Source organism: Oncorhynchus tshawytscha, linkage group LG16 (assembly GCF_018296145.1).
Source record: "Oncorhynchus tshawytscha isolate Ot180627B linkage group LG16, Otsh_v2.0, whole genome shotgun sequence".
NCBI classification, from domain to species: domain Eukaryota; kingdom Metazoa; phylum Chordata; class Actinopteri; order Salmoniformes; family Salmonidae; genus Oncorhynchus; species Oncorhynchus tshawytscha.
This window is the reverse complement of record NC_056444.1, coordinates 47,024,862-47,041,555: the sequence shown is the minus strand read 5'-3', so window position 1 is coordinate 47,041,555 and position 16,694 is coordinate 47,024,862. Positions and strand designations below refer to the sequence as shown.

The window sequence follows — 16,694 nt, the reverse complement described above, 5'->3', positions numbered from 1 at the left end:
TAACTTTGATTATACTTAGTCTTTCATATGATTAAGGATGGTGTTTTTATCAGCCTGATCATTGTGTAACTAAGAACAAGGAGTCATATCAGTGTGCTCCCACACAGCAAAAGCCAATCTGGATGGTTATGCCTTAGAATTGCACTCCCCCTAGTGGCAGCTACAGTAGCTCCAGTCTTCCAGCAAATGTCTACGGCAGTAAAAAGGGGAAACCTAGTCAGTTGTACAACTGAATGCATTCAACTGAAATGTGTCTTCCGCATTTAACCCAACCCCTCTGAATCAGAAGGCAGTACAGACACACGCAACATTTCCTCCCCAAATGGTTTCAATTCAGAAACATATCACACACAAAATATAATAGCAAACTTAATTTATTCATATCTCATACCAATACCAGTAGCCATTGAGAAAGTATTCACACCCCCCTTCCACATTTAGAAAGTATTCACACCCCCCTTCCACATTTTGTTGTGTTACGGCCTGAATTTAAAATGTATTAAATTGAGATTTTGTGTAACAATACCCCATAATGTTAAAGTCAAATTATGTTTGATTTATTTATTTTTACAAATGAATTTAAAAAAATTAAAAAGCTGAAATGTCTTGAGTCAATAAATATTTATGGCAAGTCTAAGTAAAAACTTGCTTAACAAGTCACATAATAAGTTGCATATAATGCAATAATAGTGTTTAACATGGTTTTTGAATGACTACCTCATCTCTGTACCCCACATACACAATTATCTGTAAGGTCCTTCAGTCGAGCAGTGAATTTCAAACACAGATTCAACCACAAAGACCAGGGAGGTTTTTCAATGCCTCGCAAAGGGTATCTATTGGTAGATGGGTAAAAAAAAAAGCAGACACTGAATATCCTTTTGAACATGAAGTTATTAATTACACTTTTGATGGTGTATCAATACACCCAGTCACTACACAGATACAGGTGTCCTTCCTAACTCAGTTGCCGGAGAGGAAGGAAACCGCTCAGGGATTTTTACCTTGAGGCCAAAACATTTAAATATATTAATGGCTGAGATGGGAGAAAACTGAAGATGGATCAACAAAATTGTAGTTACTCCACAATACTAACCTAAAGGACAGAGTGAACAAAAGAAACACTGTACGGAATAAAAATATTCCCGAAACATGCATCCTGCTTGCAATAATGCACTAAAGTAAAACTGCCTGAATACAAAGCGTTATATTTGGGGTAAATCCAACACAACACATCAATGAGTACCACTCCTATTTTCAAGCATGGTGTTGGCTGCATCATGCTACAGGTATTCCTGTCATCAGCAAGGGCTAGGGATTTTTTAAATAATAAATATAAACGGTTTAGAGCTAAGTAGAGGCAAAATTGTAGAGGAAAACCTGGTTCAGTCTGCTTTCCAACATACACTGGGATACAAATTCACCTTTCAGCAAGACAATAACCTAAATCACAAGGCCAAATATACACTGGAGTTGCTTACCAAGACAACATTGAATGATCATGAGTGGTCTAGTTACAGTTTGGCAAGACTTGAAAATGGCTATTTAGCAATGATCAACAACCAACTTGACAGAGCTAGAATAATTTTTAAAACAATCCAGGTGTGCAATGCTCTTAGAGACTTACCCAGAAAGACTTGCTGCCAAAGGTGATTCTAACATGTATTGACTCAGGGCGTACGAAAGCTTATTACATTTCGATAAATATGCAAAGACTTCTAAAAACAGGTTTTCACTTTGTCATTATGTGTGTAAATATGTGAGAAAATAAATATATTTCAGATATTTTCAATTCAGGCCGTAACACAAAATGTGCAACAAGTCAAGGGGTATGAATACTTTCTGAAGGCACTGTAGATGTTTTGTAGGCTAGACAATTAGGGAAAGGGGAATTGTAGAGAGGAGTATCGAGAGGATTGTCTTACATGTATGTTAGTTACAGTATAGAAGGGCAGATGGGATCATACAGTAGCAGAGCAGCGGGGGGATTCTCTAACGCAGTTCACAGTGAAATCTCTCTTATCACAGAGATAACACACTACAGATGTCAAGTCTTAAAGCACCATGCAGAAGAGAGGTGGAGGGGAGAGAGAGTAAATGAAGGGGAGGACGGAGAATGGAGAGAAAGAAAGAGGGGGGAGGGGGAAAAACAGAGGGAGACAGGGAGAGAAAGAAAGAGGAGAGAAGAGGACGAAAGAGAGATGGAGGGAGAAATAGTAGAGAAGAAATGAGAGATCAAAAGAAAGCAAAAAAAGAGACAAGGGGGAGGAAGGAGAGAGGAAAGACTAGCATAAAACTGGAGGAGTGTTTAAAAGTAGAGCGCAGAAAGCGAGGGAGCAGAAGAAAGAGGAGAGATCCAGGGCTGCAGGGTGGAGGTGGTATCCATGTCCTCCCGGTCTTTAATCCTACTATCGTGAAGGCCATACACTTACTGAGCCAGTGTAACAGAACTGATGGAGAACAATGTCTTCCCTGTCAAAGAGAGCATACTTAAGACATCCGACAGAGCCCAAACATGTGTTGCACATACAGTATGTGTAACACAACATACGCATTACAATGAATTGTTGCGTTTCACCATTATGTCAATAATGAGTGGGGCGATAAAGCCTTCCTCATTATTTTGTGAGTGACGTGTATATTTGGTTGACATCGGAATGGTTTAGAAGTCAGACTATGCACAGTAATTTGTGTGTATCGCGGGTACAGTGTAGCATAATGTTGTGACAACATTGCACACAACCATGACGCTCTAAATTCATGATAAATTCATGATTATCTAGTGCCAAGTAAATCCACAGAAATTCCTGTCCTGAAACCAGAGGATGATACATATTACACATGCATGCTTTTAGACCTATATCGGTTGAAGACAACCACATGCAATAAGAGTTTCAGTCACAATACAGTGAAAATAAATGTGCTAATGTAAGCAATGTTTGTAATTACATAACAGTGTAGCATGTAAATATACTTCCCCATAAACGTGTATATTTGGCCTAGGGAACAAAATGTTCTGCAGGCGCTTGCTGCTCTGTGAAACCGTCCTCCCCACTGTGCTCTGTGCCTGATGCTGCTGTTGGCAATGTTAGGGGCCTATTATGGGATGTCACAATCCACGGACACATAAAACACTAGAGTATACCCCTGAGAGGACTACCGCTCCCTGAGACATACCCCTGAGAGAACTACAGCTCCCCGAGATATACCCCTGAGAGAACTACAGCTCCGAGACATACCCGAGAGAACTACAGCTCCCTGAGACATACCCCTGAGAGAAATACATCTACCTGAGACATACCCCTGAGAGAACTACAGCTCCCTGAGATATACCCCTGAGAGAAATACAGCTTCCTGAGATATACCCCTGAGAGAACTACAGCTCCCCGAGACATACCCCTGAGAGAACTACAGCTCCCAGTAGCGGAGAGAGCGTTACCCTGAGCGTGTTCCAAACATTCGTTTAATATTGGACGGCATATTCTGTCATAATGCCCACTACTACTAGTACACTTCTCTATGATGGCAGGGGACAGTGGCCCAGGGTAGGGTGAGAGAGTGACAGTGTTATTGTGACTGTTGCGTCCATGCAGCCTGCGTGCGTGTAGTGAGCGACTTGCAGGACTGTGGCAACGTGCCCCATGTGCTGACTAGATAATATGAAACAGAATGCTCTGTGTAGTGTCTGGCCAAGCAGTGACATCGGCACGCTTTGCAAAGTCACGGTCTTACGTAATGGCCAGCTTGAGCATGGGGGGTGGTCAAATCCATTTAATCTTTCCTTCCTATCACTCAATGGTCAATTCCATTTCAATTCAGTCAATAATTCTAAGAATTAAACAACAGGCCGATTCATTGTGGGCTATACTCAGCCTTGTCTCAAGATGGTAAGTTGGTGGTTGAAGGTATCCCTCTAGTGGTGTGGGGGCTGTGCTTTGGCAAAGTGGGTGGGGTTATATCCTTCCTGTTTGGCCCTGTCCGGGGGTGTCCTCGGATGGGGCCACAGTGTCTCCTGACCCCTCCTGTCTCAGCCTCCAGTATTTATGCTGCAGTAGTTTATGTTTCGGGGGGCTAGGGTCAGTTTGTTATATCTGGAGTACTTCTCCTGTCCTATTCGGTGTCCTGTCTGAATTTAAGTGTGCTCTCTCTAATTCTCTCTTTCTCTCTTTCTTTCTCTCTCTCGGAGGACCTGAGCCCTAGGACCATGCCTCAGGACTACCTGACATGATGACTCCTTGCTGTCCCCAGTCCACCTGGCCGTGCTGCTGCCCCTGTTTCAACTGTTCTGCCTTATTATTATTGGACCATGCTGGTCATTTATGAACATTTGAACATCTTGGCCATGTTCTGTTATAATCTCCACCCGGCACAGCCAGAAGAGGACTGGCCACTCATCATAGCCTGGTTCCTCTCTAGGTTTCTTCCTAGGTTTTGGCCTTTCTAGGGAGTTTTTCCTAGCCACCGTGCTTCTACACCTGCATTGCTTGCTGTTTGGGGTTTTAGGCTGGGTTTCTGTACAGCACTTTGAGATATCAACTGATGTACGAAGGGCTATATAAATAAATTTGATTTGATTTGATTGAAAATAAAAGTTTCCTACTTCCATGAAATGGAATTTCTATTCATCACTTCATCTGAAATGATAGAATGTAATCGGATACGAGCCAAACGTTGGCCGTGGCAGTATGTTATGCAGTCGCTCTCTGACTAAGCAGGCCTGTGCCTGACTCTGCTGTTCCAGCGCTGTGTTGTGTGTTGCCGTGTCCTCCGGCTAAAAGCAGAGAAATGTGCTGCCAGTGCCTGGCGGCGATGGTGACACATGGTTTTTCATCTGCCAGCCTCCCGAGCGTAGGCGCTGGCATCGTCGGGACAGCGGCTTCACAATGCCGTCTAGCAGTTAATAACGGGGTACGGGCATCCCTGCATCGATGCCTAAGCCTTCCAGCTACACTACAGCTGCAGCACATGCCTCCAGAGAATCTTTGACATTATTTCAGTGAACCGTGAGGTCCCAGAATGTACATCCACAATGTCCCACTATGTAATTGTTTTGACTCAACTCTTTCAAATGTGTAGATCTGATCCAGCACAGGAAAGCAATAATAGCTCTTAGTTGATATGCTATGAAGAAAGGTTACAGTATGTTAGTACAATAGACGATTAGACATTATGCCTAACAAGCATTATAGCTGGCCCAGATAGGGAGATGACAAAGCATGCTTCAAGTCGCATTTCTTTCATGACCTGGAAGTGAAATGGTGTGGTCTGTGTGACAGGAAATACTTTAACTAAATGACTATTGTGTAGCCTGCTGTATCTGCACACAGTCAGTTGAAGTCTACCAGTGCAGAGGTAAGTGATGAGACCAGGGTGCCTTTTACATGCACTCTGATAGAGCAGCAGGCACTACTAGCTGGGGGACTGAACTGTGTTGGGGCTGGGCAACAATACTAATGCAAAATATATACAGACCTAGGACATAAGGAAAGACAGTCAACAATCTATTTTTTTTAAATTACTGATTTACAGATATTTTTGGAGAGACATGGTTGTAGTATTTTTAACACATTTCTCCCAGAGCACGTGGTCAAACTTATTTAAGTATAGCATAGCCTAAATGTCCCCTATGCAACCCTTAGCCATGCACTTCACATCTACTTCACAACCCTGTCTGTTCTGCACATCGCATCTACCCTACAACCCTGTCTGTTCTGCACATCGCATCTACCCTACAACCCTGTCTGTTCTGCACATCGCATCTACCCTACAACCCTGTCTGTTCTGCACATCGCATCTACCCTACAACCCTGTCTGTTCTGCACATCGCATCTACCCTACAACCCTGTCTGTTCTGCACATCGCATCTACCCTACAACCCTGTCTGTTCTGCACATCGCATCTACCCTACAACCCTGTCTGTTCTGCACATCGCATCTACCCTACAACCTTGTCTGTTCTGCACATCGCATCTACCCTACAACCTTGTCTGTTCTGCTGGCCTGAGGACAACAGGTGTTTCCTTCATGAGGGATACGGGTTCTACATTGGAACTCTAGAAGGAAACTGGCCTGACAGTTAAATTGGAGAGGTGCCCCAAGCCAAACACTCCTTGAGTCAGAGTATATAGATGTGTCAAACTGACAAGCATCTCTATGCGCCTAAAAAAAAAACGGCAACAACTGCAGTTCATGTTACACAACGAGCGTGTGTGTGTGTGACAAAGTGTGTGTGTGTGTGTGTTTTGACCACATCCCTCCTTTAAAGCCCCAGTCCAGAGATGCTACATCCATTTTTGTACTGTTAAATTCATGACATATAGCGATGGATTCTTGAAGAACATAACGTAGAAATTCCTCATTAGCTTCGTTCAACTATTGTACCGCATCAGAACCCAAAATAATCTATTTTTTCCTCAAATGTTTGTAAACAATGGCAAGGTAGACAAAACACTGTATAGCGTCAAAACATGATTAAAACTATCATTTGGATCTCATGGATGGTCAGTCCTTGTATCCATAGCTCTGTCTATAAACTCGAAAATGGTTATACAGTGAGCTTCAAAAGTATTGGGACAGTCACAAATGTTTTATTTGTTTGTTTTGGATCTGTACTCCAGCACTTTCGATTTGAAATGATACAATGACTACGAGGTTAAGGTGAGGACTGTCCGCTTTCATTTTACGGTATTTCCCATCATATCAGGTGAACAATTTAGAAATGACAGCACTTTTTGTACATAGTACCCCCATTTTAGGGGACCAAAGGTATTGGGACAAATTAACTTAAATGTGTATTAAAGTAGTAAAGAGTGAAGTATTTGGTCCAATATCCACAGCACACATTGATAACATCAAACGTTTGACTACAAATGTGTTGGATGCATTTGCTGTTTGTTTTGGTTATGTTTCAGATTATTTTGTGCCAGATTGAAATGAATGGTAAATGAATGAATAGAATATGTTTCTAAACACATCTACATTAACGTGGATGCTACCATGATTATGGATTGTCCTGAATGATGAATAATGAATGACACAAAAATCATACCCTCAAGACATCCTAACCTCTCACCATTACAATAACAGGTGAGTTTTTTTTGTAACTTTCTCACTCATCATTATTCACAATTCATTCATGAATATCTGTTATCATGGTAGCATCCACATTAACAGAATTGTTTAGACATATACAGTATCAGTGAAAAGTTTGGACACACCGACTCATTCAAGGGTTTTTCGTTATTTAGTTACCTCTGCTGCAGAGGAAAAGTTCATTAGAGTTACCAGCCCCAGAAAATGTTGCCTAAATAAATGCTTCAGAGTTCACGTAACAGACACATTTCAACATCAGCTGTTCAGAGGAGACTGCGTGAATCAGGCCTTCATTGTCAAATTGCTGCAAATAAACCACTCCTAAAGGAAACCAATGAGAAAAGGCTTGCTTGGGCCAAGAAACACGAGCAATGGACATTAAACTGGTGGAAATCTGTTCTTTGGTCTGATGAGTCCAAATTTGAGATTTTTGATTCCAACCACAGCGTCTTTGTGAGACGCAGAGTAGGTGAATGGATGATTTCCGCATGTGTGTTTCCCACCGTGAAGCATGGAGGAGCAGGTGCAATGGTGCTTTACTGGTGACGCTGTCTGCACACTTAACCAGCATGGTTACCACAGCATTCTGCAGCAATATGCCATCCCATCTGGCTTGCGCTGAGTGAGACTATCAATTGTTTTTCAACAGGACTCTTGGCTGCTGTTATACACCTCCAGGCTGTGTAAGGGCAATTTGACCAAGAGGGAGAGTGATGAGTGCTGCATCAGATGACCTGGCCTCCACAATCACCCGACCTCAACCCAATTGAGATTGTTTGGGATGAGTTGGACCGCAGAGTGAAGGGAAAGCAGCCAACAAGTGATCAGCATATCTGGGAACTCCTTCAAGACTGTTGGAACAGCATTCCAGATGAAGCTGGTTGAGATAATGCCAAGCGTGTGTAAAGCTGTCATCAAGGCAAAGGGTGACTACTTTGAAGTATCTCAAATATTAAATATCATTTTGATTTGTTTAACACTTTTTTGGTTACTACATGATTCCATATGTGTTATTTTATAGTTTTGATGTCTTCACTACTATTCTACAACATAGAAAATAGTAAAAATAAAGAAAAACCCTGGAATGAGTAGGTGTCCAAACATTTGACTGGTACTGTAAGTGAATTTGTCCCATATTCTTTCAGTCCCCTAAAATGAAGGGACTATGTACAAAAAGTGCACTAATTTCTAAACGGTTCACCCGATATGGTTGAAAATACCCTCAAATTAAAACTGACAGTCTACGCTTTAAGCTCATAGTCACTGTATCATTTCAAATCGCTGGAGTACAGAACCAAAACAACCAAAAATGTGTCACTGTCCCAATATTTTTGGAGCTCACTGTATTTCTCAAGCCCCATTCCTCAGCTCTTTACCAAAACAAGTGGCGGGTAGTGTTTTGTTATTGTTTATTCACCCACAGTGACGTATTATGTGACGATGACGAACACCTCTTTCTTTCAGTCATACGAGCTCTGCGTGGAGTCATTTTGGAACACAGATTTTGGCACAGGTGCCTTCACCGAAATAGCAACTCAAACACATCCCGCAGCCGAAGAAGAGACAACCATCAAAACAAGAGACGCGGGAGTGTCGAGTGTGTAGGGTCGCAAAATTCTGGTAACTTTCCCAAAATCTGTACGTTTTCCAGAAATCCTGTTACGAGTGTGGGGACACGTATTTTATTCGTATTTAACCTGTATCTATCCAGGCGAGTCAATTAAGAACAAATTATACTGCATTCGGAAAGTAATTCAGACCCCTTGACTTTTTCCACATTTTGTTACGTTACAGCCTCATTCTAAAATGGATCAAATAGGTTCTCTCCCCTTAATCAATCTACACAATACCCCATAAAGACAAAGCAAAAATAGTTTTTTAATTTGTTCTTATTTATATATATTTTAAACAGAAAAATCACATTTATATAAGTACTCAAACCATTTAATCAGTACTTCTTGATTAACAGCTTCTTGTGTATGACGCCACAAGCTTGGCACACCTGTATTTGGGGAGTTTCTCCCATTCTTCTCTGCAGATCCTCTCAAGCTCTGTCAGGTTGGATGGGGAGTGTTGCTGAACAGTTATTTTCAGGTCTCACCAGAGATGTTAGATCGGGTTCATGTCCGGGCTCTGGCTCGGCCACTCAAGGACATTGAGAGACTTGTCCCGAAGCCACTCCTGCGTTGTATTGGCTATGTGCTTAGGGTCATTGTCCTGTTGGAAGGTGAACCTTCACCCCAGTCTGAGGAGCTTAGCGCTCTGGAGCAGGTTTTCGTCAAGGATCTCTCTGTACTTTGCTCCATTCATCTTTCCAGACAGGTCTCCCAGTCCCTGCTACTGAAAAACATCCCCAAAAGCATGATGTTGACACCAACATGCTTAACCGTAGGGATGGTGCCAGGTTTTCTCCAGATGTGAAGCTTGGTTTCATCAAACAAGAGAATCTTGTTTCTCATGGTCTGAGTCCTTTAGGTGCCTTTTGGAAAACTCCAAGCGGGCTGTCATGTGCCTTTTACTGAGGAGTGGCTTCCGTCTGGCTACTCTACCATAAAGGCCTGATTGGTGGAGTGCTGCAGAGACTGTTGTCCTTCTGAAAGGCTCTCTCATCTCTACAGAGGAACTCTGGAGCTCTGCCAGAGTGACCAACAAGTTTTTGGTCACCTCCTTGACCAAGGCCCTTCTACCCCGATTGCCCAGTTTAGCCGGGCGGACAGCACTAGGAAGAGTCTTGGTTCCAAACTTCTTCAATTTAAGAATGATGGAGGCACTGTGTTCTTGAGGACCTTCAATGCTGCAGAAATGTTTTGGTACCCTTCCCCAGATCTGTCCCTCGACACAATCTTGTCTTGGAGCTCCTCCTTGGAATTCCTTCAACCTCATGGCTTGGTTTTTCTCTGACATGCACCGTCAACGGTGAGACCTTATATAGACAGGTGTGTGCCTTTCCAAATCATGTCCAATCAATTGAATTTATCACAGGTGGACTCCAATCAAGTTGTAAAAACATCAAGGATGATCAATGGAAACAGGATGTACCTGATCTCAATTTCGAGTCTCATTGCAAAGGGTCTGACTACTTGTGTAAATAATGTATTTCTGGTTTTTATTTATTATACATTTGCAAAAATGTTAACCTGTTTTTCACTTTGTCACTATGGGGTATTGTGTGTAGATTAAATGAAAACATTTCCTCATCAATCAATTTTAGAATAAGTCTGAAACGTAACAAAATGTGGAAAAAGTCAAATGGTCTGAATACTTTCCGAATGCAGTGTATATGATATGATTCTTGTGTCCTTTCAATCAAAGATCTTTACGGAGATGACACTGGGACGCTGAACTGGAGAGACAGGCATGAAGCATCCCAAACAGTGAAGAAGCGAACATCGACATCCCAAAAATTACATTCACCACACTAGCAGTAACATCTGCATCCTTAACACACACACACACACACACACACACGTCAGAGCTAGGAGGAAATCACGCGCTAAACAAGAAGCTGTCACAGCGTCACAAAAATGAGTCATATTCTCCTAGTCAGTCACAGTATCATCACAGTCACTCAAAACAACTAATTACAGTGATTTCAACCACAATGGAAACATCTCCCAGTACATAACAGAAATCAGTGATCATCCCTCATCATATCTTTTTGTCAAAATCACCAAAAAGGGAAACAAATGCAATGAATTTTTTTTTTTTATATAAATATTAACAGCCATGTCTACCACAAACACATCTACCACACACAGAAATACACCCCCTATATGACCACCATTCCCCATAAGGCAGTGGTTGTTTACAAAGAGAGAGCTCTGTAGGCAGAGCCAGAAACTCATCCCATCTCCAGACAGGCTGAGAGGAAAAGAGAGGACAGAGCAAGGTCTGGTCTGCAAGCGCCAGCTAGGTGACTCAGCACACACACTGGAGACACTGCAATAACAAAGTGCCACACCACATCCTCGTCAATGAAGGATGGGAGGACCACTGCCTGCACGGCTGCATCCGCCCAGCCACAGCCTCCCTCCCTCACCAGCCACAGCTCCATTCATACAGCATGAGGATTCGAAGGGACTGCTACTACTCACATGTCGTATAGCCGGTAGGACATGGCAGAGCTGGGTCTGCCCGGGTGAGTCCCACCCCTGGGCGGCGTGCTGGACTCGCTGCGAGGACGCCTGGGGTCGGTGCTGCTCACCACGGCACGCCATACACTCGGCTTGTCCATCCTCCAGGCTCGTCAAGGGGACTCAACTCAACGGGAGCAGCAGCGTGTGCATACAGACTCACACACACACTCACATACACTCTTACTCTCTCAGTCACAAACAGCGAGCCAGCCAGCCAGGGAGAGCTCTGTGATGTAACGAGGCAGGTCCAAAAGTTTGGGAAGGATGTAGTGGTAGAGCAGGGTCCTGGGAGGATGCCTGTTTAACACTGAACGCGTGCCAATGGCAGAGGAGACAGGGCTAGCCGTCTAAAGCATGGGGATAATCTGCAGGAGGGAGAATGTCGTTTTTTTGTCTCTAATACACACAGAATCTCATCCCCATCCTTTTACCACCTCTCCTCTGTTCACGGTAGTACAGTCCGCAGCTGTGCCATCCGATTGGCTCTCTGATCTCCATGGAAACAGGAGGATGTGTTGGAGGTAGGGCTCATTGTCTGTCTTTCTCTTTCTTTCGTTCTCTCTCCCTATCCCTCTCCCTCTTCATGGAATCAATGTATTTCTTCAAGCCATTCAAAAAGTGAACAAAAAGAGGCTAACATCTATATTATCTACAGCATATACTGTAGATTCATTCATATAATAATGGAACTCTTATGCACAGCACATACATTTTACCAATAAGGCACCTCAATGAAGCAAGCGGCACACACACAAAATCTTGTCAAAATCTGCTCTTGGGGGCAAAAAAGGGTCTACTTACCACAAAGCCCTGCTGTGAGCCAACACTAGGGCAGTGGTTCCCAACCTTTTTCGGTTACTGTACCACCAACTGAATTTTGCTCTGCCCGGAGTAGCCCTGAAGTACCCCCTCATGTGCATTTTACCAGTAAGCCCATGGTCTCATCATGGCTCTTCTCAAGTACAGTACCCCCTCTGGACAGGCCAAGTCCCCCCAGGGGTCCTTGTAGCCCTGGTTGGGAACCACTGCACTATGGAGCTGGGGACTATAAGGAGGGCTGGGGAGAAGAGAACAGGAAGGGCTTTGGATGAGGGCTGGGAAGCAGGGGAGGCATTGTTGACACCCTTTGGATGAGGGCTGGGAAACAGGAGAGGCATGGTTGACACCAATGCCCTGGTAACACAGGTGTCTATGGAGACAGCTCTCATCAGGACCATACGCATCGACCCAGAGGGCCGTGGGAGTTCACAGGATCCACTGAACACCATAGGAAAAGTTACCACCATAGACTTCCCTTCATTTCACTGTTCCAGATAATAATGAGGCTGCTAGTCTGGAGTCTCCAGGGAAGATGAATTTCATTCTGAAAAGTCACTGAGGTGAACATGCACTGAGGTGAAAAGGCAATGCGAGAGGCTGTCGCTGTTCATAAATGCGGGGTGAGTGTGTGTTCAAATCCAAAGACCCGGAGGCCTTCATCTGAAGTCATCAATCACACATAACACATTAATGTCGCCCGTCTGGTGCGCACAGAGAGACAGGTGGAAAACTCTACCCCTCTGTAACCCCCTCTCCCTCTTCTGTTGCTCTGTTCATGTCAAAGACCATCTAGCTACGCTCTCTAACGTTATTTTTCACATCAGACACAGAGCTTTGAGTGGGGTGGTGAGATCCATTTCATTCCCCACTGAGAGTGAAGCTGCAAGCCCAAGGCACGATGTTAGTAGTCAGTGCACAGGCAAAGACAGAGGAGGAGAGGCGTGCTGAGCGAGCAGATTGACAAATACTGTACTTGTCAGATTGACAAATATCTTCACACTCCTCAACGCCGGCAATACGGTTCTCTATACAGGTACACACACACACACCACAAATATATCCACTTTATTCTCTTGACACTGCCTTATGGCTTTCAACGGTTGACCTATTCTTCTCGACTTAAAGCTGTCTATTTTGATTTAACGGTGTGTCAGTTTGTGTTGTCTGTGTGTGTGTGGCCTCAAACATCAAAACACAATGTCGTCCTCTCCTGCCAACCTCCGAACCCCCACTCGTTGCCATACGGCTTCTCTGTGCCCAGCTGGCGTGGTGGATGAGACCGGGCATCGACTCTGGCAGTAGTATGCTGCATTGAGAGTCTGCATGAACGCGCAGACACACACACACACACACACACACACACACACACTCACACAAGCAGTGGGGGCTTTAACCATCACAGGAAGTGCATACTGATGAGTCCCAGCCTAATTGCCTCATCCCTGTTCTCGGTTAGAGAGGCAGCAAACTGCAGAACCTTCTTAGTCAATGAAATCCAAAAGTGTCAGGAAATGGCTGAGATAGTGAATAGATCTGGAGCAAAACGCCAATAGGCTGGCCCGTGGGCTGCGGAGATATCTTCATCTGGGGTTTTCATTTCCACTGCTGAGAACAGACATTAACGGACAACAACGAGAGGATTTAATAGAGAGATGCAGAAAGATAAGCTCATCCTGGTGTCAGGCATCTTGATGTCAATGCCAGCACCTTGATCTCATTCCTCTGTAATAAAAGCCGAAATGCTTGGGTACGCTATCCCTGATGCAGTAAAAGAAAAAAAAACATTGAATAATGAAGTAAGCTTTATGCCTTTGTCTAAAAGACACATCAGTCAATGACAAACTGTCTTAGTCTAAAAAGACATGGAGTTCCACAGATCAAAATCAAACTGATAATCAAACCTTAATAAAAAGAGAACAGCCCAAGTATTGGATTAACAACTAACAAAGCAGACCGCAAATCAAACCCATGTTTTTTACATGAAGCATAACTCTAGCCACACACAGCATAACAGTTATGTAACCACCTTCTGAAAGACTTCATTCTGATTGGCTGAGGGACGTCCTATTAGGGCTCCCGAGTGGCGCAGTGGTCTAGGCAAGAGGCCCTGGTTCGAATCCAGGCTGCATCACATCCGGCCGTGATTGGGAGTCCCAAAGGGCGGCGCCGTCATTGTAATTAAGCCGTCATTGTAGGCCGTCATTGCAAATGAGAATTTGATCTTAACTGACTTGCCTAGTTAAATAATAAAATAGTTGTGCATTAATCACAAAGCTGAACAGTTATAGTGTCTGCATTGGTAGCCTCGAGTGAGCCGAAGTCCAATCATAGAAAATAACACTGCAGCCCACTGCAGTCTCTGTGAACGCTGGCACATGAGGGCTTATAAAACAATAATGACGCTTCACAGCCAAGATAGTCTCCTTCAACTGGGACACACACAGAACATCTGGACTTGGTGGACCGGGAGGTGCAGAGTTAGCTGGTTGTTTATGGTGTACTGCTTTTCCACATTATACTCCATATTAAATGTGATGCTAAAGCTAAGCTTGACTTCCTTCAATGCTCCCTCATCACTATAGTGTCCGAACTAGCACAGCAGATGCCTTCTATGGATGTATCTTGTTGTGTGTAGCTCTGGAAGATAAGTAGTGGTATTCAGTGTTTTTCTGTGCTGGGGTGTACTGGGCTGAGAATTATTGTCCCATGGTGCCTTGCTGATTGTCTAGTTGTTGTTGCTGTGTGTGTTGATAGCTGATTGCTGTGCTGATGTGTGTGTGTGTGTGTGTGTTTGTCAGTGGGACGCTGCTTCATTTAGATCCCCACTCTACTGAGCTGCACGGCAGGGGAGCCTGGCTGGGCTGTCTCCCACAACATACGATAGGGAGAGGCAGGAGAGAGGACCTGAGAGAGAGTTACTGACATCACAATCACACACCGCACCTCTTTCTCAGTGTTCTGACGGGCACTGAAGGATGAGCTGAAGAGGACCGCTGTTTGAGATGGAATCTACGAAAAATAACCATGTGCAGTGAGATGAGGAAATGTATATGGATTCACAAATTCAGTCATCCTCCACACTAAAAAAAAAGCAACCCAGTCCTCTTCGAATCGAAATGAAAAGCATTTATTTGAATTAGCTCAACACTGACCCATTGCAGCCAACAGAATTGTGTTGAAATAAGCCTGGATCTTAAGAGCATTGCCTGCGGTCCCAACAGAGATTGTCGCGGCGGTTGGCATTTTTCATTCTGCGGTTGAAAGTGGACAGGTCAGACAGACAACTTTTGTTGTCCCGCAGATTATTTGGAAATGGTCATCTTTCTGCTTTGTATGCGTTAGTCTAGGCCTACCTATTGTAAACACATATACAGCTGAAGTCAGAGGTTTACATACACTTAGGTTGGAGTCATTAAAACTCGTTTTTCAACCACTCCACAAATTTCTTGTCAATAACAAACTATAGTTTTGGTTGGCTGCAAGTTGGTTAGGACATATACTTTGTGCATGACACAAGTCATTTTTCTAACAATTGTTTACAGACAGATTATTTCACTTATAATTCACTGCATCACAATTCCATTGGGTCAGATGTTTACATACACTAAGTTGACTGTCTATAAACAGCTCGGAAAATTCAAGAAAATGATGTCATGGCTTTAGAAGCTTCTGATAGGCTAACTGACATCATTTGAGTCAATTGGAGGTGTACCTGTGGATGTATTTCAAGACCTACCTTCAAACTCAGTGCCTCTTTGCTTGACATCATGGGAAAATCAAAAGAAATCAGCCAAGACCTCAGAAAACAAATTGTAGACCTCCACAAGTCTGGTTCATTCTTGGGAGCAATTTCCAAATGCCTGAAGGTACCACGTTCATCTGTACAAACAATAGTACGCAAGTATAAACACCATGGGGACCACGCAGCCTTCATACCGCTCAGGAAGGAGACGCGTTCTGTCTCCTAGAGATGAGCGTACTCTGGTGCGAAAGGTGCAAATCAATCCCAGAACAACAGCAAAGGACCTTGTGAAGATGCAGGAGGAAACAGGTACAAAAGTATCTATATCCACAGTAAAACATCATAACCTGAAAGGCCGCTCAGCAAGTAAGAAGCCACTGCTTCAAAACCGCCATAAAAAAGCCAGTCTACGGTTTGCAACTGCACATGGGGACAAAGATGGCACTTTTTTGGAGAAATGTCCTCTGGTCCGATGAATCAAAAATAGAACAGTTTGGCCATAAAGACATTGCTATGTTTGGAGGAAAAAGGGGGATGCTTGCAAGCCGAAGAACACCATACCAACCGTGAAGCACAGGGGTAGCAGCATCATGAAGAAGAAAATTACGTGGATATATTGAAACAACATCTCAAGACATCAGTCAGGAAGTTATAGCTTGGTCGCAAATGGGTCTTCCTAATGGACAATGACCCCAAGCATACTTCCAAAGTTGGACAGCAAAGGACAACAAAGTCAAGGTATTGGAGTGGCCATCACAAAGCCCTGACCTCAATTCTATAGAAAATTTGTGGGCAGAACTGAAAAAGTGTGTGCGAGCAAGGAGGCCTACAAACCTGACTCCGTTACACCAGCTCTGTCAGGAGAAATGGGCCAAAATTCACCCAACTTATTGTGGGAAGCTTTTG

The 16,694-nt window shown here is 43.7% G+C and overlaps 1 protein-coding gene across 3 annotated transcripts in view; it reads right to left on the bottom strand.

Moving 5' to 3' along the window:
• LOC112215760 (IQ motif and SEC7 domain-containing protein 1) overlaps window positions 1–16,694 on the bottom strand; it is a 181,911-nt gene that overhangs the window by 72,035 nt on the left and 93,182 nt on the right. Inside the window, exon 1 of one of the 3 annotated variants that reach the window (XM_024375132.2) lies at window positions 11,186–11,406. The exons of the other annotated variants lie outside the window; for them this stretch is intronic. Within the exon in view, the coding sequence (XP_024230900.1) occupies window positions 11,186–11,325 (140 nt within the window). The 5' untranslated portion in view covers window positions 11,326–11,406. Of the gene's footprint in view, window positions 1–11,185; window positions 11,407–16,694 lie in introns of those variants that run through there. 3 annotated transcript variants of the gene reach the window in all.